The sequence below is a fragment of the Panulirus ornatus genome, chromosome 73 (genome assembly GCF_036320965.1).
Source record: "Panulirus ornatus isolate Po-2019 chromosome 73, ASM3632096v1, whole genome shotgun sequence".
In the NCBI taxonomy this organism is placed as follows: Eukaryota; Metazoa; Arthropoda; class Malacostraca; order Decapoda; family Palinuridae; genus Panulirus; species Panulirus ornatus.
This window is the reverse complement of record NC_092296.1, coordinates 10,008,308-10,032,987: the sequence shown is the minus strand read 5'-3', so window position 1 is coordinate 10,032,987 and position 24,680 is coordinate 10,008,308. Positions and strand designations below refer to the sequence as shown.

The 24,680-nt window shown below is 38.3% G+C and overlaps 1 protein-coding gene across 8 annotated transcripts in view; it reads right to left on the bottom strand.

Moving 5' to 3' along the window:
- Positions 1-24,680, bottom strand: part of LOC139748254 (uncharacterized) — an 81,110-nt gene that overhangs the window by 39,418 nt on the left and 17,012 nt on the right. For 2 of the 8 annotated variants that reach the window (XM_071661173.1, XM_071661177.1), the window contains exons 1-9: positions 20,796-20,950; positions 17,838-17,897; positions 17,520-17,702; positions 15,113-15,284; positions 11,098-11,172; positions 10,079-10,395; positions 4,715-4,817; positions 1,708-1,791; positions 910-1,011 (exon numbers count right to left, since the gene is read on the bottom strand). In XM_071661173.1, coding sequence (XP_071517274.1) covers positions 910-1,011; positions 1,708-1,791; positions 4,715-4,817; positions 10,079-10,395; positions 11,098-11,172; positions 15,113-15,284; positions 17,520-17,702; positions 17,838-17,896 — 1,095 coding nt within the window. In that variant the 5' untranslated portion in view covers position 17,897; positions 20,796-20,950. Of the gene's footprint in view, positions 1-909; positions 1,012-1,707; positions 1,792-4,714; positions 4,818-10,078; positions 10,396-11,097; positions 11,173-15,112; positions 15,285-17,519; positions 17,703-17,837; positions 17,898-20,795; positions 20,951-20,978; positions 20,998-24,680 lie in introns of those variants that run through there. The other 6 variants (XM_071661176.1, XM_071661178.1, XM_071661170.1 and 3 more) reach the window with 4 other exon arrangements.

The following is a 24,680-nucleotide window of genomic DNA, read 5'->3' as shown; positions in this document are numbered from 1 at the left end:
CAATGGAATGCAATTTTGTCTAAGAATGTGGTAAGAATGGAGGCACTGGTCTCACCTGAGGACTCAAATTAGAATACAGAATAAAAAAATAAGGCGCATTTTTATTCAAGGAAGTTCAGTATTTTACTTTAGCAAAACAGGCATGGTTGGGGATGTGTGAGAGACCATATTTACTTAATTTACCCCATCAAATTGTTAGTGGAGTGAAGAAAACACAAAAAAGAAGAATAACAATAGCCTTTAGAGCACAGCCCTGAGGCATGCCACTGTTTACCCCAACCCACTAGGACAAGTATCGTCTGCCTTATACCTTCCTGAGAATCTGACTTTCTTTCAATCTCCTGAGTAGAAAAGAGTAAAGAGCCTTCTGGCAATTCCAAGAACACACAAGTCTTCCATCCATTAATTTTGTCCAAAACAGAGTTCACTTAAATGAATGTACGAGATTTCTTACTTCATGATGCCTCTCATGCAGATTTCTTCTATGCAAGTACTCATCTACCTGTTTTCTGATTATCTTTACCAGCAAGTTACAAACCACATTCATCAACATACTAACTGGTCTGTAGTTCAGTTAATATTTCCCAATCTCCTATTTTTAAACTAGTCATGCAGGAAAGTAATTCAGCTCTATCGTAAAATTCTTTCTTCTTAGTTTCATACCTGCTCAAAGTTTCCCACCTTAGCCAGGTTGCATCAGGAGAGACAACTGAGCATTAGATAAAAATTCTTGCTTGGCTCCTTCCTCTGTAGCTTCTACTAGAAAGTAATACTACAAGAAAGGATTTCTAGCTCCTTGCTAGGCCCCTAAAAACTTAACTGAAGAAATTAAATATCAGTCATACAATGAGGAAACACCATTCAATCTACCTTGAAATGGGTAAAGGCATAATACATTGAGTAAATTACCTCCGTGTCAGCCATCAAGACATCAATAACAGCAGCATTTCGTGCATGGAAGAGTCGACCCACAAGCTTGTGATTCTTGCTCTCCAGATGACTTAGGTATGCCTATTAAACAAAATCAAATAAGATAATTGGCTACTAGGTGTCCAGTACATGCCATTTACTCTAGCTGTGACTTAGAAAATTAAAAATATGAATAAATATGAGTTAATAATACTAGGATCTTATAGATAAACTGAATACAATTATCTAAAGATACATACAACTGAAATTTTCAAGTTAATCCAGATAACATACCATGGTATCAACTCAAAATTGCATAATTAAAAGGTCAGTCATTGGATCCCAAAAGGTTAATAGCACAGGAACAATTAGATATTTACAAAATTATTATTTTTCTATTATACTTTGTCGCTGTCTCCCGCATTAGCGAGGTAGCACAAGGAAACAGACGAAAGAATGGCCCAAAACACCTAAATACACATGTATATACATACACGCCCACACACGCACATACATCCCTATACACTTCAACATATATATACATATACATACGCATACCTATAAAATTATCAATATAAATTCACTCTGATGCTATCAGATTCTGGACATACCACCATGATTCAAACCCTAAAGCTCAAAATGCACATGACTATGTCAATCCAGCTAATTAATAGCAGGTGGGCTACTTCTCTTGCCACTGTCACAAAATAGTTCAAATGTCTCCTTTCTCACTTCTTTGCAAATAAAATTACCTATGCCATCCTTCTACTTATCAGTGGGAAAATCAACATATCTTACCTTGGTGTGGGGAAACTTGGAGATGTCACACATATGACACTTGAGTGCTGCCCGAGGAATGACGATGCTAGTATCCTCATTGACCTACAAAAGCCAAATAGCTCTTAGTAGGAACAACATTAGTACATAATTCTGTTGTTGACACAACAGAAATATCCAGCAGAATATTGTTCATTCACACTTACTCTCAGGAAAACCGGATCATTCTTTCCCACACTGCCCACTGACGGCAAGTCAACCCTAGTATACCACATCATTCCAATTCACTCTATTCCATGCATGCCTTTCACCCTCCCGCATCTTCAGTCCCTAATTGCTCAAAATCCTTTTCACTCCAACCTTCCTTCTCCAATTTGGTCTCCCAGTTCTCCTTGTTCCATCCACTTCTGACACATGTTTCTTCTTTGTCAACCTTTCCTCACTCATTCTGTCCATAAGTCCAAAACACTTCAGCACATGCTCTTCTGCTCTCTCAATCACACTCTTTTTATTACCTCACCTCTCTCTTACCCTTTCATTACTTACTCAATCACCCAACCTCACACCACATATTTTCCTCATACATTTAATTTCCAACATATCCACCCTCCTCTGCACAGCCTTATCTATTGCCCTTGCCTCACATCCATATAATATTGTTGGAACAACTGTACCTTCAAACATTCCTATTTTTTTACCCTACCAGATACTGTTCTCTCATTCTACACATTCTTCAACTCTCCTAGAACCTTTGACCCCTCACCCAACCTACAACTAACTTATGCTTTCATTGTTACATATGATGTCATGTCCACTCCCAGGTATCTGAAGCACTTCACTTCCTCCAAGTTTTTCTTCCAAACTTGATCTCAATTTCCCACATTAGTCTGTTAATTTCCACTTAAATTTATTGAAGACTATACATCACAGTATCATTCACTTTGGTTCTTCTATATACATTTAACAATCTGGTTCTTCTGTATACATTTGTCATCAGCTTCCTCCCTCTAGCAGTGAAACTTCTCAGTAGCAGCATTTTGCAACTCAATAACACAAACCTGTTTTTTTAATTCCAGCTTCAAATTCCAAGTTTTCATTATCATTATCCACTGTCGATCTCTTTTCCAAATGGACCCTTATTGGGTACCAATGTATTGTTTATGGTACTACAATTCATTTTTTCACTTTTCTTCGCTAAATTCCATGAAATTTTCTTGTACCCAATTACACGTACACTCTCCTAAGATTAAAACCTGACTTCACCACCACCCTGATGCAGTTGTAAACTGCAACAGGGTGACATTATTAGAAACTTCAGGCCCAGGGAACTGATACTTTTTTGGGAGAGGGTACATTTCATAAGATCACTTAAAAACTTGGCATTTTTTCTTTCTTTTCTGGTTCTATCACCTTACCCACACTTGTCATTTGCAAAATATCAAACTGCACTTTCTTTTACCTCTCTTTCTCTGTCTGATATCACTCTTAAACAGTACTGAAGCTAATACTGTTCCTTACAGTGCAACTGATGAAACATCATTATGGTTTTGTTTGCCACATCCTTAATTTTCTGACTGTTAGGAATTCCATGGTCTACCTTTCTAGAACAATATTTCAAGTCTTATTTTGATATCCAGAAAAATTCTCACATCAACCACAGTCAAGTAAAACAACATTCATTTTCATTCCTTCCCCTATAGTTTTATTAATATTATAGATATAAGCTTCTCTTGCAGCTGAATTTGTTTCTCTTGCTTGCTACAAATATGCTTTTATTTTCACTGATAATTTAGTTATGTGGTTTATGTCTCTTAATCACTCCTCAAAAACTTATATTTTTCATACCTTCTAACTTACAGGTCTATTTAACTTAATAAAAGCTTTCATCCTTTGTAAACTGGTGATGTGTAAACCATTCTATTAACTTCCATTATGCTGCTCTTTCCAAGAGTTTGTAAGAAATGTATTGTCATAGGTTTTGATACTTTTTGGAACAGGAGATACAGCCAGTGTTCCATTCAGTCCAAGTGCTTTTCTACTTCTTAAATGGTTTACTGCAGTAATTCTACCATTTTCAGTTACTTCAGTGAATATAAAAGCATTCTCGTCAAACTTATTAAACATCATGTCACCAATAATTTTGTGTCTGTAATGAATGCTGGCTGAAAAGGCATAACTCTCACTATCTTGACCTTTACAGGTGTCCACTCCACATGAAGAACTGTCAAGCAGTTTTAGAATCCTTAGCTCCTCAGACCTTAGCTCCTCAAGTTTGCTAATTTTTTAAAATGTGAAAGGGTAATCACCAATATTATTCCCTCAACAGCCAAGTGGTAGGGATTACCACCTACACCTTGCCTCCTATATATAAAAACAATTCTGGATGTATTATGTGGTTAGTAATCTTGAGCTATACTGTGGCAAACTAGGAACTCCCTCAAGGGGGTGGCCACAGCAAAAGAGTCTCCATAACTGGTGAACTCCAGTGCCACTTCTTAACCTTTAGAGCCTTACCCTTAACAAGCCAGTGGCAGAAGGTAACTCTAGTGCAGTGTTTCCAGAGGCTCCTACCTAATGCACCTACTGACTTCTACCTGATGTGTCTACCTAATGTTTCTAGCTAATTTTCTAACCAACTACCTTAAGAAATATTCCATTTTCAGTGGTTTTATGCCTTGTTATTATCATCTTTTACATTCATAATTTACAATAAACTAAAACAAAAAGTACATTTCTGTTATAATATTTAGTTTGAAGCAGGTGATAAAATGCTGCTGTTATATGTATCATTTCTTTTCATACAGGTTCAATGTTTTCTATGGCAAATATTACTTACTTAGTGAAAGGACTTACAAACTCATGAACCCAGCAATACAGGAATATTCACAGTACCAAATGTTATTATATACATCGTTTATATATGGAAGAAAATATTGGTGATCATGGCCGAAAAACAAGTCTACAAACATATATGCAAAGAGCCTTACAGATCAATAAATGTCATGCACAGCAACTGATATCTTATTACCTCAGTGTGTTCTTGCTCCTGCTTGCTCTTTTCTTCTGAATCATCAACTTTCTCCTGCTTGACAGGTTGTTCTTCTTCCTTCGACGCAACATCAGGTGAATCGCTGTGAAGAGTTTATTGAAAATGATCATGGGCATGAAAAGAATCTCCCACAAAGTAATGTAGGTTTTGAAAACTAAGGCAGTGTCACACAGGCATTAAATATTCTCAGGGAATATAAGAGTCAGAACCTTCCAACCCTGAAGGTTTCAGGTGAGGAAGGCTAGCCTTCACTCACCCTTTGCTAACCACCTACTCATGATTGCAGTAGCTCATTTGTTTCAGGTTCTTCCTTTGCCAATCAACTATGGCCACCAGAATAATGTCATCAGATGACTTACTTCCAATCTATCAGAGCTCACAATCCACAGATATCAAACACTAATCCAAAGGCAATCACAGTAGGTATAGAGAAAACTTTTTAAGAAAAAACTGAAAAGCAGGACTGGGAAAGAAAAGCAGAAAATATTCATAGGACTCTGCCTTGGAGAGACAAGGTTTTACATTTTTAAAACATACTTTTCTGTCCTCTGCAATCTGTCCTTCAACCATCAAAATATACCCATATACATGACAAGGGTTTAGAGACAAACTTTTCTGATAAGAGTGAACCTAAAAGTTGAAATAGTTACCATTAGTGGTGATTTAGTGGCACGTTGGAACCCGAATCTCCTGTAGTTGGAATCCTCAGATCCATACAAGATCTAAACTAAAGTAACATCTGATGAAGTTGGAAGATGAGTGCTGTCCTTTTCCTTGATTTTCTTTAACAAAAGCGTTCTGAGGAAGGCTACATAAAGGCTATCTTCCTCAAATCATGTGCTTTAGCATAAACCCTAGATAAAGCCAATTAAATGAGTTTCTCAAGCCACATTGAGTTATTCTTCACAAAATGCAGTTTCAAGGCTCCATGGTGGACAAATAAATGGCTTTATTTTCCTTTAAACAGAAGGGCAGCAAAATGAATATGATTGTTATAAGCCTGTGAAGGAGCAAAGTCAGCCCATATACAGTTTGGAGCAAACTCTGGCTTCCTAGTCAAATGAAGAGACAGAATGACCAGGAGCATACTCAACAGATGAGGCACCCATTGTTCTAAACCCAAGGTCTTGCAGAAGTTGTCTGTCAATCCATGAAAAACAGAAGACTCTAACCTTTTACACTTGCACTTTGAGAGTTCTTTCTTTAGGTCTGTCCTTTTCTTCACCACAGAAAACTGTGAACATGCCAATGTTCAAAAAAGTATGCCTGCAAAAGGCAATGCTGAAATCTACCCCTGATACATAGAGGACCTCTCACAGGAACTGGAGCACTTTGAAGAAGTGCAGCTGCCATCAAAACATAAAAAAGAAAGGAAAAGAAGACTAATCTATGGAATGGAAAAAGCCACTTCGATGGCATCATGTTTGGACAGCAATTATTCATAGAAAAATACAGGCTCTGATAAGTCAATGACTAGCTGAGGAAGAGCCAAACATTATTGAGTCTCTTCAATCACATCTAAATAGCTGAAAAAGGGTGCATGAAGGTCAGCACTTCCTCAGTGGATGTCTCAATGGCTAGATGGTCCTGACCCTTTTACTCGGAAAGAACATAACTTATGCTCAGGAGACAGACTAGAAAGAAAGAATAATGTACTGTAAATTCACATACCTATCATACACATTCAAATGAATGAAGCTATTTTCTATCATTCACACATAATCCTTTTCCACTCCTAACAACATAACCCTATCAGTAGAATAATGGATGGAACATAATTCATCAGTGGTTGTTAAAGTTGCACTCCTCTGACCCAGGTAGCAGTCTTTTCTTTCTGCCTCACCCCATGTGGACTGCTCACATTCTGTCCACAAACATGCAATCTCTACTTGTCACACATAACACCTGACAACTCACACAACTAATTCTTTGAAACTAGAATTTTCTACAGTGAGCACTATGCACTCACCTTGCCTTTAGGCAAAATGGTAGCTTTGCCATTTTCTATCTCCCTTTTTTCACATTGGAGGCCCCATTCAAAGAAAAAAGTCCACATTAAGGCTAGGCCTTACTTGAAATATAAAGGTGGTAATAAAAAGAGTGTGGTTGAGAGAGCAGAAGAGGGTGTTTTGAAATGGTTTGGTCACATGGAGTGAATGAGAGAGGAAAGATTGACCAAGAGGATATATGTGTCAGAGGTGGAGGGAACGAGGAGTAGTGGGAGACCAAAATTGGAGGTGGAAAAGACTTTGAGTGATCGGGGCCTGAACACACAGGAAGGTGAAAGGCGTGCAAGGAATAGAGTGAATTGGAACGATGTGGTATACCGGGGACGACGTGCTGTCAATGGATTGAACCAGGGCATGTGAAGCATCTGGGGTAAACCATGGAAAGTTTTGTGGGGCCTGGATGTGGAAAGCGAGCTGTGGTTTAAGTGCATTATACATGACAGCTAGAGACTGGGTGTGAACGAATGGGCCTTTGTTGTCTTTCCTAGCGCTACCTCGCACGCATGCAGGGGGAGGGGGTTGTCATTTCATGTGTGGCGGGATGGTGACAGAAATGAATAAAGGCAGAAAGTATGAATTATGTAGATGTGAATATATGTGTATGTCTGTGCATGTAAATATATGTACATGTTGAAATGTATAGGTATGTATATGTGCGTGTGTGGACATGTATGTATATACATGTGTATGTGGGTGGGTTGGGCCATTCTTTCATCTGATTCCTTGCGCTATGGGAAAGAGCAGTACAAGGTAAAGAAAAAGTCACTGGGTTCCTTAACAGAATAATGAACGGTAGAGGTGCAAGTATGGAAGTGAAGAGAAGTTTAGGGACAGCAAAGTCCTCCCAACCCTAACCTATGCAGCCAAAACATGGACATGAAATGAGTTACAAAGGTCAAGAATCCAGGCGGTGGAAATGAGCTGTCTGAGAGCATGTGGTGTAACTACATGGAATAAAGAAAGAAATGAAGGGGTGTATGAGAGATCTGGTATGGCAGGTAATGCAAAGGTAATGAACTGTGGAGTGGTACAGTGGGTGAAACATTATACTTTAACGTGGTTTGGGCACATGGAAAAACTGCAGGACTGAGAGTTTTCAAGGAATGTGTATGATAATACAAGTAAAGGAGCTGGTGTGAGAAGAAGACTACTTGTGACATGTGAAAATAGGGCAGAAGAATACTGGAGGGAGACAAACGGTAAAAGAATGCATGGAATGGTGTATTCGAGGGAGGCATGTAAGGACAAGGATAAGTGGAGACTCTTTTGCCACGGCCATCTCTTGATAAGAGTTCTCAGAGGGAATGGGCATCACAGATACAGATAGACAGATAGACAAGAAGGGGAGATTTCCGACTCCCTGATACCTTTCCTTTTCTACAACACATGGGGAATACATGGGTAGTATTCTATTCCCCCATATCTACAGAGACATAAGAGTAACTGGACTTTGCCTGCTTGTCATTACAATGCAAGTGAAAAGTCAACTTTGGTGATACTGCATCATCATCTGTTGACAAAGGGGAGTACTGCATGAAAGGCAGTCCTATGGTATGCTGCAGGTAAAAGGCAGGATAAAGATCTGCTAGCATCTGTTGATGGCTACAGCTGTGGTAGCAGAAAAAAATCTAGAGGCTGGTAAGAGTTTGGGAGATGTACGAAAGAAGTTAGAATAAATGTGAACAAAAGCATTGTAATAAGGTGCAGAAGATGAGGGAAAGACCTGATGATTGAAGTATAAATTAGGTGAACCTGAAGGAAGTGGAGATCCTCAGTTACCTTGGTGCAGGCATGGAAGCAGAAAAAACCATAGGGACTGAAGTGCATCATATGGTGAAAAAGGTGGGGGCTACAGTCCTAGGTGTATTAAGAAGCATGTGGATGAAGTGCTCAGTGTCTGCAAGAGCAAAGATAGGTATGTTTGGGGACATAGTAATCCCAACAGATATAGGAATGTGAGCCTTCAGTCATGAATACTAAAGAACAGAAGGGGGCTGATGTGTTTGAAATGAAATGCCAGATGATGCAAATTACAATGTGGGTTGATCATATAAAGAATAACAGAATATGAGAGTGTGGTGCGGTAGTTAACACAATCTGACTGAGAGTGCTGGCAAGCATGTGTTAATATGGTTTGGACATATGATGAAGAAAACTGAAGAAAGAATGAATAATAAAAGAATCTACATGTCAATAAAAAGGGAACAAGGTGGAGGGGAAGACAAAGCATTCACAAGTGTTAGAGGAGCACACAAATTGGACTAAAATCAATCAATGTGGCATATGGGGGTGACCTGCTGTCACAAAAAGGGGTCAAAGAAAATTGTGCAAGGCTATGGGCATTGGCTAAGGATAGCAAGTGCTGGTTTTCGTACATTATACATGAGAGCTAGAGTGTGGGTGTGTGAAAATGGAGCTACTGTTCCTTTATTTGATACAACCTTGCCAAGGCCTATGCTTACTGAATAAAGATACTTCCACATTATATATATATGTCTGCAGTCTACTCCAGAATCATGCATCTGTTTCTTTCATCTTCATAATAAAGAACATTCTAATTAAATTTGCATTATTTGTTAAACAATTTGTTACTGATAACAAATCACTTGTACTTAACAGTACAACTCAGTCCAAGTGATGCTTACAGCAGGTTAAATCTCATTAGATAATACCTCAATCAGCAATAGATGCAGGACATAACAAAAGACCCTTTCCTAATGTCAAGAAAGTAAAAAAACAATGTAACCATTCCAACAAAGATGGCAGTAGTTCTGTTAGTAATGTCTCTGCAACCTTGCCCCTATAGCAGTACACACTCAAAATCGACCTAACAATTGTTCAGGGTGGGTTAGGCCTCCATATAGCAAAATAGGACACAAAAAGAAAGAGAAAAAGAATACCTTTCGATAGGAATAATGTTGCCTCTGCCACCAAAAATATTATGTTGTACTCATATTCAAGATGAGAAAAATATGATGAAACTTATTAACATAAATGTAAAGATGTGACATGCATAAGTTTATTATCACATCATTATCACTATTTACTTCACTGATGTTACATGACTGTTCTTCATCACATCATTATTATCATTTTTGTTAAGAATGAACCCCAAGCTATCAATTTTGTAAGATTTATACAAATGGCTACATTATCTCAATACATGAGACACAAAAGCAGCTCTAACAATTTATCCCTCAAGTGACTGAGAGGATTTACCTACCCAAAGTACACCAAAAATAACATCAGCATATAAGATTATCTCAGCTCAAGTATTTTTGAAGTGCACAGGTTCGACAGAGCCAGCTGAGAGCAGCACATGCAGGAAGCTTACCTCTCTTTCATGTCAGCATCAGCAGGAGTATTTTCTCCATCAGCTGTGGCCTTTTCTTGTTCTTCTTCTCTTACTTCTCTCTTTCCTGCTACTGTTGCTGAAGCCTTTTCCTCTGTGTCCTTATTGTCCACTTCATCTGGTCGAGGCATTTCTAGCCTCGCCATTTCAATTTTCCACAATTGGAATTTTGACATCTTACGATAATCAACAAGACTACGAGTGTGGCTACCTCGGCCACGGCTGTCCCTGGTCCTTCGAGGGCTGAAGTGACGATCACGTTGGGGATTCTTGTACATAGGTGGTGGACGCGCCCCATCCTGTGAAAGACACTCACCACTCAGTTATCCCACAGAAAATACAGCCCTTTCAAGAGCCTCTGTGAGGGAAGGTATCCCAAGAAATACAAGGCTCTACTTTCAAAACCATTGTGCAATAATGACCAATTCTTGCTCAAACAACGATCAGTTGTATTGCTGCACAGTCACCCAAACTGAAGCATTTTCCACATCACAATTTTTCATTAATACCTTTCATTTTTGTGAAAGGAAACCTGTGCATCTGAAAGTCTTAATTTCAAGTGGCCTCCACCACCCTTCTCTGGTGATTTGTGGAAATAATGAGTCATGAACACAGGTCAATCACATTGTTGTGCGTGTTGAATCATACAGAAAAACTAGTAAATGGTGCAATCTTGGCACCATTCTTTGCATATGGGTTTGAGATGATTTACAAATGATGAAAGAAGTTGTACCGAGAGTTTAGTAAGAAAATGAATCATGCAGACTGCAGAAAACATTTGAAGATTCTGTTATTCAAAACCAGAGGGAGATGAGCATAGCATGTCCTACAACTGAAATATCTGAAGTCCATAAAAAAACAGAACACAAAAGAAAACTTTCCACCCAAATTAAACATTACACTATGGAGATGACAGTAGTAAACAGTGGAAACAGCATGCTCCCTTGTTTAAGGCATGCAACTTGCACCAAACCATTGAAAAAATAAAATGTGACACTTACCCAATCCATCCGCCTCATTTTTCTAGCAGGAGACCCATTATCCCACCAGTCACGTGCTTCACCAACTGATGAATCCTGAGATTATAAGAAACATTCTTTTTAAAATCATATCTCTGACGAGAAAAAAATAAATGATTTACCTCATAACTAATTTCTAATAATTAAATAAGGTGACCTTTGCAACTCCCTTATTACAAGAACTCCACCAATCTTTGCCAATTTCTTTCTTGTAACCTATCTTATTATCATGCTTGATCACCGTTTCCTGCGTTTGCAAGGAAGTGCCAAGAAACAAAGAAAGACCCACGTACATAACTTATCTATCTATCTATCTATCTATATCTCTGACACCCATTCCCTTCAGGAACTCCCCTAAGATGGTGGCCATGGCAAAAGAAACTCCATTACAGGTGAACTCCAGTGCTGCTTCATAATCTTTAGAACCTCACCCTTAACAGGCCACTGGCAGAGGGCACCTTTAGTGCAGTGTTCTCAGAGGATCCCATCTAATATTCCTACCAAATACTTCTACCTAAATGTGTATGCCTGAAGTTCCTGCCATCTACTTCTACCTAATGCTCCTGTTTAATGTCCCAACCTACAACTTGAACCTAATGTTTCAGGCCGACTGCACTTGTCTAATGTTGGCGAGTTGATAGGTCTGAACAGTTTGCACTCAACTGTCTAAAATTCTAATCATATAGAGCTAGAAACTCCCAAAATGTGAAAGTATTACTTTTTACAAGAACACATTAATCCTTGATATGACAAAGCATCTGAAAAGGCTCCTAATCTCTTCACAACAAATATAGAAATTATTACTTCTTATGAGAACAAATCAATTCTTAGTATGATCTGAGCATCTGAAGAAGCTCCTTGCAGCAAATATAGATAAGTTTATGTAAAAATTCCAAAATATAGCTAAGTTTATTCTGTACTAATTCCAAGATATGGACTACATGACAATAATACCATATTCATTGTGATGAATGGAGGAATCACAGCACCATCAAATCAAACAGAAAAGTTATAAAGGTATTTAGAGAGAGATGGGCAGAAGCTGTATCACATGCATTAAACTATACCTGACTGCCTGCCCGGCTTGAAAATCCTGACCAAGTCTGAGTTTACAGAGGATGTTCAGAGAAGATAAGAAACAGACTGAGGATAAAGTCAATTTGAAGAAAAAGGAGGAATGTGTGGTATCATCCGTATATGAAAGCCAATGGTTACCTGATGAAGAATGAATATAGTTGATTCTGTTCAAAAAAGAATACCAATAAAAATAGAATATAGAATACAAAACAAAATCCCTAGGGAAACTGCTGTTTACAGGGAAAGTAGGAAAGGCTGACATATGAACAAGTACAAAGACAAGTACAAAGACAGATTGGATGTATAGGAAACTAGATAAGAGGGAACAAAGAAATGGGAAAAAAAAGATTGAAGATGATGACCCAGTCAACAGGTTTTCATATATGTGCTAAAACCTGGGATTCTCAAAAGTCTCTTACAGACAATGACCAGACACAATCATGATAGGAAAGGGTATCACTGGTGGATCTTAGCTTGGCAAGCCAAGCCGAGACTGATCATAGAGAAAACCGCAAGCTTGAAGATGTACTCGAAATGGGAAATATGAAGTAATTCAAAGACCTTGAAAATAGAAAAAGTCAGATTTTTTTTTTCTTGCTTTGTCGCTGTCTCCCGCGTTTGCGAGGTAGCGCAAGGACACAGACGAAAGAAATGGCCCAACCCACCCCCATACACATGTATATACATACGTCCACACACGCAAATATACATACCTACACAGCTTTCCATGGTTTACCCTAGACGCTTCACATGCCCTGATTCAATCCACTGACAGCACGTCAACCCCGGTATACCACATCGATCCAATTCACTCTATTCCTTGCCCGCCTTTCACCTTCCCGCATGTTCAGGCCCCGATCACGCAAAATCTTTTTCACTCCATCTTTCCACCTCCAATTTGGTCTCCCACTTCTCCTCATTCCCTCCACCTGCGACACATATATCCTCTTGGTCAATCTTTCCTCACTCATTCTCTCCATGTGCCCAAACCATTTCAAAACACCCTCTTCTGCTCTCTCAACCAAGCTCTTTTTATTTCCACACCTCTCTCTTACCCTTATGTTACTTACTTGATCAAACCACCTCACACCACACATTGTCCTCAAACATCTCATTTCCAGCACATCCATCCTCCTGCGCACAACTCTATCCATAGCCCACGCCTCGCAACCATACAACATTGTTGGAACCACTATTCCTTCAAACATACCCATTTTTGCTTTCCGAGATAATGTTCTCGACTTCCACACATTCTTCAAGGCTCCCAGAATTTCGCCCCCTCCCCCACCCTATGATCCACTTCCGCTTCCATGGTTCCATCCGCTGCCAGATCCACTCCCAGATATCTAAAACACTTTACTTCCTCCAGTTTTTCTCCATTCAAACTTACCTCCCAATTGACTTGACCCTCAACCCTACTGTACCTAATAACCTTGCTCTTATTCACATTTACTCTTAACTTTCTTCTTTCACACACTTTACCAAACTCAGTCACCAGCTTCTGCAGTTTCTCACATGAATCACCCACCAGCGCTGTATCATCAGCGAACAACAACTGACTCACTTCCCAAGCTCTCTCATCCACAACAGACTTCATACTTGCCCCTCTTTCCAAAACTCTTGCATTCACCTCCCTAACAACCCCATCCATAAACAAATTAAACAACCATGGAGACATCACACACCCCTGCCGCAAACCTACATTCACTGAGAACCAATCACTTTCCTCTCTTCCTACACGTACACATGCCTTACATCCTCTATAAAAACTTTTCACTGCTTCTAACAACTTGCCTCCCACACCATATATTCTTAATACCTTCCACAGAGCATCTCTATCAACTCTATCATATGCCCTCTCCAGATCCATAAATGCTACATACAAATACATTTGCTTTTCTAAGTATTTCTCACATACATTCTTCAAAGCAAACACCTGATCCACACATCCTCTACCACTTCTGAAACCACACTGCTCTTCCCCAATCTGATGCTCTGTACATGCCTTCACCCTCTCAATCAATACCCTCCCATATAATTTACCAGGAATACTCAACAAACATATACCTCTGTAATTTGAGCACTCACTCTTATCCCCTTTGCCTTTGTACAATGGCACTAAGCACGCATTCTGCCAATCCTCAGGCACCTCACCATGAGTCATACATACATTAAATAACCTTACCAACCAGTCAATAACACAGTCACCCCCTTTTTTAATAAATTCCACTGCAATACCATCCAAACCTGCTGCCTTGCCGGCTTTCATTTTCCGCAAAGCTTTTACTACATCTTCTCTGTTTACCAAATTATTTTCCCTAACCCTCTCACTTTGCACACCACCTCGACCAAAACACCCTATATCTGCCACTCTATCATCAAACACATTCAACAAACCTTCGAAATACCCACTCCATCTCCTTCTGACATCACCACTACTTGTTATCACCTCCCCATTTGCACCCTTCACTGAAGTTCCCATTTGCTCCCTTGTCTTACACACTTTATTTACCTCCTTCCAGAACATCTTTTTATTCTCCCTAAAATTTAATGATAAAATGATAAAACCTGGAAGACTTAGAACAAAATGCTTTTCTAGGAGATAAGTTACACTAATCTGTTTCAAAGAAGTTCTAGTCTTCAAACATATGATAAGCCCAGGAGGAAGAACTGGCACAAATTCAAAAGCACATACTTCATATGGCTAGGTGTGCATCTAGTTAATTAGAAAGGATCTTCAAAACTATTATTTTCTGCAAGTACTCTGTACTTCTCCCATAGTAATGATTTATGCTTAACAAGCCAGCTGATCTGACTAAATGTATCACTTCAACATCCATAGGTATAAAATCAACCATCCCTATTGCATTCTTAGATTAACATATGCCAAATGATACCCATAAACATAAATCAAACATACAGAGGATAAAACTGCATTCATGATATCCATGGCTATTTTGGATTCCTTGCCACTTAAGTGACCAAGTGACCTCAGCAAATCTGAAGTTCCTTCTCCTCTCTCCATCATATTTCCCATGCCTGATCCTGAGCCACTGTCCCAAGGGTGGCTTGATGATGGGTCATTTCTATACCTGCAAATTACAAAGTATTTTAGGATATATTCTCAGACAGTAAGTACAACTTTTAGTAATATGTACGTTATGCAGCACATTGAGGAATGTCACATGATGCATGTTAATGTTACAAGCTTTATGAAAATTAACATGATGTAGAAGAAACTTAAAAATCAAATTTGGGATAATCAAAATACATATACATTTTTGCATTCAGGTTACTTTAATGGAAGAAGATTACAGAGAATATTCTTATAATTCCAAGCTTAAAAGTAAAAATAAAACAACTTTTTAAAACCATTTCAATGAAATACTAAATGAATGTGAAATTAAATCTATTCTTAAAAGAGACCTATCTAAAGAGACATTCAGAGTGTTAACAGTAAAACACCAAATATCCAACCTTACTTTGACTCAATTTTTACTTTTGGGAGGAAGTAACAATACACAAACATTATTTTCCACATTCAAATAAGCTCTAAGCATATAGATTTGTATGCCTGTCTCAACAACACAAATTCTAAGCAATTTAACCATCCACATAAAATATCAACATCCCTTAGTATCAATCTTCCACAGGCCAGCAAATTATGGCCTTCCAACACAAATGACTCAACAATTACTGTAAAAATGTTCTTCTAAACTGAGTAAACTCATACCACAAAAGCCAACCAAATGTTAAAACAGTCTTTTCCAACTAAGCCTTATTAAGTGTTCCCTTGTAAGTGTTTGGAATGCTCTACTGATGGCTCCTTGTAAGTGTTTGGAATGCTGTACTGATGTCTACCACTAAGTTATAATGAAGAGGAACATATTTCAAATCCATGGGACCAAGCATTATGCAAGGGTAGTCTTGAGGGAGATGGGATATATGACACCGTTTCTACATCAAAAAAACTCTTTTCTGTGTTTGTCAGGGTCAAAATCACTGCCAACAGGGAGGCAGCAATGTTCTCAAGGAAAACTTTAAAAAAAAAAAAATTGTAAAAATCACATCTACTGAAGTTTGATCTCAAGAATCAGTTAAGAATGAAAGTGTAATTATTGCAAAACAGATTAAAGGTAATAAATAATTCCAGTTGCAAACAAGTGGTTGTGTTACTGTGCAACATGTTTACAAGTTTCAAGTCATAAGAATGCAAAGTGAGGAAATCCAAATCTGCCCCAAAAGAAGGAACAGAGAATTGGGCCAGGTGAGGGTATTCCCTCAAAGGCCCAGTCCTCTGTTCTTAACGCTACCTCGCTAATGCGGGAAATGGCGAACAGTTTGAAAGAAAGAAAGAAAGATTCTAACTAATCTTGGGGATGAATGTTGAAGTTCCTTTTATAAATCCTCTCAATATGAGTATATTATGTCCTCATAGCAGGCATGCAAACTGCAACTTATTAAGTCTGTTAAGTTTTGGAGCACAACAAACAAAACAAAACAGTGGTGACTGATGAACCAATATCAAAGCCTAAAGATTCAACGTTCATAAGGTATGCAACTTGCATGTTGGTTTTGGAGAATTGTTTCTCTATCCCAACCCTCTATTTTGTTTCTACTATCATGCCTAAACACCCACTCCATCATACTATTTGCCTTTCAAACTAGCCACCCTCCTTCCTCTACATCCAAATATTAAAAATCAACCTGGAAAGACAATGTATTCACTAACAGAAGTGATTAAACAATTCTTTATAACAGTGTATAAAATTATTTCCCTTACACTCTGGAAGCATAATCTTTCTTTCATACACATTTGCCACTTCCAGCATTATATAAAGTGAAGTGCACTTGGAGCAGATTCTTCTGTTCCAACGAAAATGGGGAGGGTCTCCAGTCCCCTGCTTCCACCCCTTTTATTCACCTTCTATGACCCCCAGAGAATACTTGGGAAGTATGCTTTTTCCCCCATTCCTATTTGATCATAGAAGTAGTTTACAAATAAGCAGATACAACAGAACAACCATTACTATTCAATGCAGTAAAGAGTTTAGGGTGCTGTAACCAAGTAAGGCAATGCACAGAGTTCAAAGTAAGAAACAGAAAACAAGGAAGATAAAAATATTACACAAGTGTAATGAAATGGCATGGGCATTATGCTGAAGATCAAGTGGAACCCATAAAAACACATTTACCTTCCTCATGTGAAAGCCAAAAAGGTGAAACTTCAGGTGAAACACATCATAACAAGGACATATGTTGGTGTAAGGGTGATGGGTGTTAGTCTGGATGAACATGCTGACCTTTGTAAGTGAATGCAACCTCACCTGCTCTGACTGTAACTACTGTTTCGGTAGCCACCACCATATGTCCCCTGTCTTCCTCCACCTTCATTCCATTTATATCTATCACTACTGTATCTGCTGCCACCATGGCTATATCCTCGCCCACCTCCACCACCACCATCTCGGCCACCCCAATGGCGTCCACCACGGCCTCGTCCTCTGTAACTTAACATCAATTTACGTTACAGGAGAAAAGAATGATGGAGTACAAAAAAAAGTTCATTATATCTATTCAGGAATACATTCATTTATGAAATTAAAAAACGAGAGGCAAGACACCTTCATGTTGTAATAACTGACCTATAACGTTCTCCACCACCACCTTCACTGCCATCACTGAACTTGTAATATGCAGGCATCCTGAAAAGAACATACAATACACCATGAGAATACCAATTCTTGACTCTCTCAAAATGAGAGAGATTCACAAGAAATGTCCTTAACAACTAACAGAATTATTTACAGATAGGTCCACAAACAATCTGGGATTAGGATACTTCCTTGGTATTTGTAAAGCTTTCCCTGATCCAATCATATCAATAAAAAAAAATTAAATGCATTTATTGGTAATCTTAAATTGGCATAAAAAAAAACTAAAATATCATCCTGAATCGCCAGGTTTAGGGCAACACAGACTAGTCAGCCCAGAGACCTCTACCAAACTACTTCATAAAATTGCTGTATGCGAGTTAAAAGGTTAATGCAACATCTCTGGCAAATGAGTTTATGGGAAATGAAAGTGACACTAAACTATAAAATCTATTGGTAATGGTACGCAGTTGTTTGTTCTGGGGAGACCAAATCTAGCAGTATTCATGTCATGATCCTGACTGCAAAAGACCACTACGTTCTAGACTTCAACTTTCAAATGCGGACAAGAAAGGATGATAACACAGCCTCTTCTCAGAAAAGGATCCTTGAATACTTTTTAGTTTGATTAGGAACCATATAATACATCAGAAGAAATGAAACATATGAAATTGCTTGATTCGCTTACACCATCAATTGACAATATTAGCTCTTAAACAGTGGTCATCTTCAAAAGATGCCTTGATGGAGGATGGTGTCCAATGTCACAAGACAACTTGACTTTTCATGTCTCTCTGTAAATAAACAGCTACCTTACTGTACCACGAATAGCCTAAGCAAGGCTTTTCCATCTCGAAGTAGCCTTTCCTTAGTACCTCCAACAACTTCTCATGTAATGTGTACAATTACTCTACACAAAATGAGTAGCCTTTCCTTAGTACCTCCAACAACTTCTCATGTAATGTGTACAATTACTCTACACAAAATGAGTAAGTGTTAGGTGACAACCATTTGCCATACATATCAGCTGGTGAGGAAATTGAAGAATAACTGGTGTGTCAACATATAAGTGATCAGAAAGTGCTTTTGGCAAGAGTACAGAAGGAGGCCAGCAAAAGACACCTCCACCCATGACAACCACTCACAAGCCCAGAGGTTATATAACATAAGCCTAATTCAACCTTACATAATCCTGATGTGATGGGGGATTTTAGTAACAGATGATACTGAAGAGCCAGAATACCTATAAGCCTATTTTGACAGCAAAGTGTACTGCAATTTAAGGATAGTATGCAGGGCATCATTGAGAGCATACTGTGAGATATTTCAATATCATATCCGTATTATTTTCATACCTTTCTCAGGCACAGCATTTGTGGTGAACAACGTGTTACAAGCTAACATGACCTGCCTGTCCTTCCCTCTGATCTTGAGGTGATATTTCATTCGTCATATCATCTATCACAGAGGTTAGTTGGGGTATCTATTGGATCTGCTGATATTTTACAAGTGCCTAACCTACTTTCAAATTTATGAATATCCTATTTTCCCTAAAATACAAAGCCATATTGTCTAAATAGCATTCAACAAAACATTACGTATCAAATCCTAATCTGCAAATGTTTTTGTGCTCTCTAAGGACAATAACAGCAATGCAGAACACAATCCATCGATTGGCAAGTCCCCCAGCTTTGTCAGTTCTAACTATATGCAGTCGAGTAACCTAACTACTACACAAGCTGTTCCTAAAAGAGAAACACAAGTGAAATCCAGAATTCAGGAAATACACTTTTAATGGTATGCCTTGCATAGCCTTCCAACTGAAATGATATCAAATATGGCAGCAATTTACTTTTATAGGTGTATTTCTGAGACTTTGTTTAGGAGATTGTGCTTGAAAGCTCGTGACATTTTAGGCACCTTACTGCATTAACTTACTCGATATCTTATGGTTCAGAAAAGCAATTATAAGGCTCGAACAGCATAAAACAATCATGGTCTTGGATTTTGACTATAATTCATAAATAGTCCATTACTAACAAGAATCACTCCATCATCAGAATGGAGATCATAAAACAAAACCATAAAATTATGCCAAGTAATATTATAATAAACCTATATTTCATTAGCCGACGGGTTCTCCTTAAATATCAAAAGCGTATTTCACCAAAGTTTGGACCCATGACATCTGTCTGGCTGCTGCTTCCCATGGTTTCTGCGCAGGGTCAAGCCAAGCAAGGAATGGCTTTTTGATGCTTGCATTTTCCCTCAACCAACTTTAAGTTGTCGAGTTCTCTCATCTTTTGTCTTCCTCTCTTCAAACAACCTTTCCTCTCATAACACTCAGGTTTAGTAACGCCTGTAGAGCTCTGATAAACTTTTGCCTTCTTTTCTTTCGCCTAAGATGGCCTACACTGAGATGTGTTATCCCCATGTCATATATCGGTCACTACATAAAATCTTACATTTGTAAAAAAAAAAAAAAAAAAAAAAAAATTCCAGGAGGGTAGTCTAGGTATCTGCACCACCACCTAGCCAGGTCCCTAGTCCATGACCATTATATCCTTGCCGTAACCAACCCCAACAAAAAATTTTCCCTGAACTTCGGTAAGATAAACAACCATGGGTAACGTACACATTCCCGGGAACAAACTATCATTTGGTGAAAAAATTACTCTAATGTCGTCCCACTGCCTCAAGACTTATACAACCACCATTCACCCATTTACATCACACTTACGACCACAAAAAACACCTATCCTCCTCAACACGATGGCTCACACTGGAGATTAACCTATCATCTACTCTAAATCCTCTGAAAAATCAAGTGATTTATGTGATGCGGCTGCCAGAAGCTACATGGTGGTATGGAGGAGTACAACAACTTGGGACATAAGCGTCCCAGCCAGTCCCACACACACACACATGGGACACCATACCTCCTCTTACCTTGGCCCGGGACACTATGGCGCCTCCCTCAGGTATGAACTCTGGCCCGACCTTGTGTGGCCAGAGAGGGTACAATATAAAGGAAGGATCAACAGATCAACACACACACCGCTTCCACTCCCCCCCTTCTAACCAACCAACAAACCTTCAATATCCACAGAGCTTTAGCAGATGTCATCTTACCTCGCCGGGGGAAAATATGCCGAAAAATTACAAAATATGACAACTGGATGAAGTAGGTCTGATGGCTGTTAGATGGCGGTAGGGATGACCCTTACGTCTATTACGAAAATTGTTATAAACCACGAGAATGAAAGAGAAGAAAGGAACAAAAACAAGTAGAGCAAGAGTCAAAAAGTAAAAAAAAAAAAAAAAGATGGATAGCGCGTTTACAAAATCTAGATGGAAAATAAAAGAACAAGAAACAAAAGGGGGGATAAAATAGGAATAAAAAAAGAAAAAGGAAAGCCTGCATTGCATATCAATATAATGAGAATTGTATGAAACTATTCTTTATATAACATAGGATATAAGATATCTTTCATATAAGAGATACAAAGGTTGAAAAACGAATATGATAAAAGTGACCTGACCATCTAGGGCACACATGCTCTATGATTATTGCTCATGATTAAAAAAAAAAAACCGCAATGATCATCATAACCAGGGGTAACCATTCGAAAAAGTTCTACATGCATTATCTTATAGTAATTTATCTTTTGAAGATTTCAAGGTGTAACATGTAAAATGTTAAACAGATGGTGAAAGATAAGCATTACTACTGCCACCTATTGATGCTATTCCAATCATCAATGACAGCTTTGTTTTTTTTTATCACACATACATTCGCATCTTTATTGAACAATTACAAGAGTTGTGTTCATTTGCTTATCTTGAACACATTTCATCTAGTACAAATGACAGTTCTCTCACTCCACAAGAACGCCGGTCAGCTATGGCCAGAAAGAACAATGATGCTGAGTGACATCAATTTCCCTGACTTTAATTACACTGTGAATTAATCGACTATATCTCGATTGGGGAATGAATATATTAACGACTGAGATCCCCTCCACTTAAACTTATTTTCAATTTCATGCAAAGGAATTTTTTTATATTATTTAATATAGATTACAAACGTCCAGCTGAGGTGGTGCAGGTCAGTCGCTCTTACGTCATCAGTTATGTAATAGAAGGGAAAAAAAAAGGTTACGCTCTTCAGCTATTTAGAGAGGAGAGGTAGTCATGGCCTGGTTAGGAAGGAAGGCTGAGAGAAGAATGGAAGGAAATGGTGTTGTTTCCTATGATTTTTGAGGGGGGGGGGGGGAATATAAGGGAAAAGTCTAGTTTAGTTCCGCATCGCCAGTACAGTAGGTTGTGAGTAACATTATCTTCATTATGGCTATTAACATCGAATATTGTGAATTCGGTAATACTAGGGATTTAGTGTGGTCATTAGGGAATATAATAACAGTAGTAGAACACATATCTTCATCTAATAAGGCGATAGTATATTAGAGAAAATGTGGTGGTTAAATACATAGTGTTAATGCAGTTGCTTAAAGAGGACAGAGACAGGAAGACATGAGCCTCCCCAACAGTCAGTCATGGTGTATACTTAAATGTCTAATATTCTAGTCGAAATATACCATTTACACTCATGATGGAGTACTAAGATGATTGTGGCTGAAAGCAAACTGTCAGCTGTTGGTGTCCATGCTCTTCTCAGCAGCAAACAAATGCAAAATTCATGTTTTTCAATTGTTAAATTAGACTAGAATAAGATTACACTCTAACCAAATTTGACCTAACTTAGAAAATTATGAAGGGGGTAGGTAGGTAGGTAGTCTTCTGAGAGTCATATTTCCTCTGTGTCATTTTGGCTAATATGAAAGGTTTTTTTTTTGTCGATATGTCTATTACTTTTTCATGAATCCCAATTTTAACCGATATATTACACCCTTGTTTTCATACTTGATATGGTTCAACAAAATATGCTCAGAATCATACTCTATTACTATATTCCCCAAACACTATACAGTATTATCATTTACCAGCAATGTCACTTAGTATCCAAAAGTAACAATGATGTCCAGATATACTGTTCTACTACTAATTGTCTTTCCATGTTCCACCTAATTCTTAAATTGACATAGATCTTGGCTGCTGGTCTAATTGCCCATTTCCAGAAAGTTGCTCTGGTTGGGTTCACTCTGTAGAGAATGGAATTTGGCTCTCGGATCAAAATATTTTATTGATGCTTCCAAAACTTATTCAGGCTTTCTCTGATGGTGCCTGAACAATTTCATTTGGTACAGAGTTCCACATTTCCACAGTCCTCTGTTTAACTAGTGATTTATATGAAAATGTCTTTAGCTCATGTGTAATTCTGTGTATTTCTCTCATCTTACCATCTTTTCATTTAAATGGGTTGTGGAATACAATTTATGAAACATATTTACTTCTTTGCCTTACCCTTTTTTGTCCATTGCCAATTTACTTCTTTGCCTTATGCCTATTTTGTCCCTTGTCAATGTCTTCCTTTCATCTGGTTAGGATTCCACTTGTAGTATTATCTTGTGCAGTAAATCTGTTCCCCTACTGGCAGAACATTACATTTTCCAAATTATATTTGAGCTTCCATTTTCTAATCCATGCATGCATGGATAGCCCATATGTCATTATGCAACTTCCCACCTTCTGTGTCTCTGACAATTTTCTTTTCATCTGCAAACACTTAAGAAGGTAGCTTTGATTAGGGTACTCAGTTAAATGAGCTGTCTTAGCTAGCATTAAAAAACAAGTCACGTTCACTGCATTTGGTTGTACTACTGGTGACTGCCTCCCACTGTGAAGTGTTGTCATGCACCACCATCCTTCGCTTCATCTTAGCCAGAAATTAATGTAACAATTGTAGGTTGGTATTGAGTCACTGATATGAAATAATGATATTTTCATTACCAATCTTTGAGTGGAACTTTGTTGAAAGCATTTGCAAAATCTGTATACAGTATGTAACATCCATTTATCCTTGCTTTTAAATTTGTTCGGTAAATATATCCAATACTTTTATTAGTTACAGTGCTGTTGATCTCCCTTTGATAAACTCATATTGGCTTTTTAAAAATACTACTTAGATTCCTCTGCAGGTAGTAGTTGGTAGGCAGCCAACAAGCGGGGAAGTATATTATCAGTATCACTTGCCTCGGTATCAGGAGGGTTAGTAATGATTGCATACTGAGACAGCACTTCAGTTGTTAAGTTGCATTACTTTGGCCCAGGTAGGTCTTTTCTTTCTGCCTCATCCACATGTGGACTTGTGGCATTCTGTCCACAAACGTACAATATCTCTAAAGTCGTACATAACACTTTACAACATTTAACTTGCACAGCTCATTCTTCGTAACCCTAGATTTTCCTGTGGTGAGCGCTATGGCCTAGACCTGCCTTTCGGCAAAATGGTAGGAGCAGTAGATATAAATAATAGGTAGGAACATTTAGGTATGAGCTTTGGGTAGAAGCATTACATTGAAATAATAAATAGAAACAATAGTTAGAAGTAGTCAGTAGGAACATCTACAAACATTGCACCAGACTTGCATTCTGCCAGTGGCCTGATAACTGTAAGGCACTAAAGGCTAGGAAGTATCACTGAATTTGAATTATGGAGACTCAATAGCCATGGCTACCCCCTTTAAGGGAGTTCCAGAAGGGAACAGGCATCAGAGATATAGATGTGACTTACTGTTTCATTCCTCACAACAGCCTCCATGATTTTGCATATCACACTTGTCAAACTACATGGCTTGTAATTTTTGGTTATTTCTTTTCCCCATTTTGATAACAGATGCAATAGCCTTCTTCCAATCTTCATGAGCCTGTTGT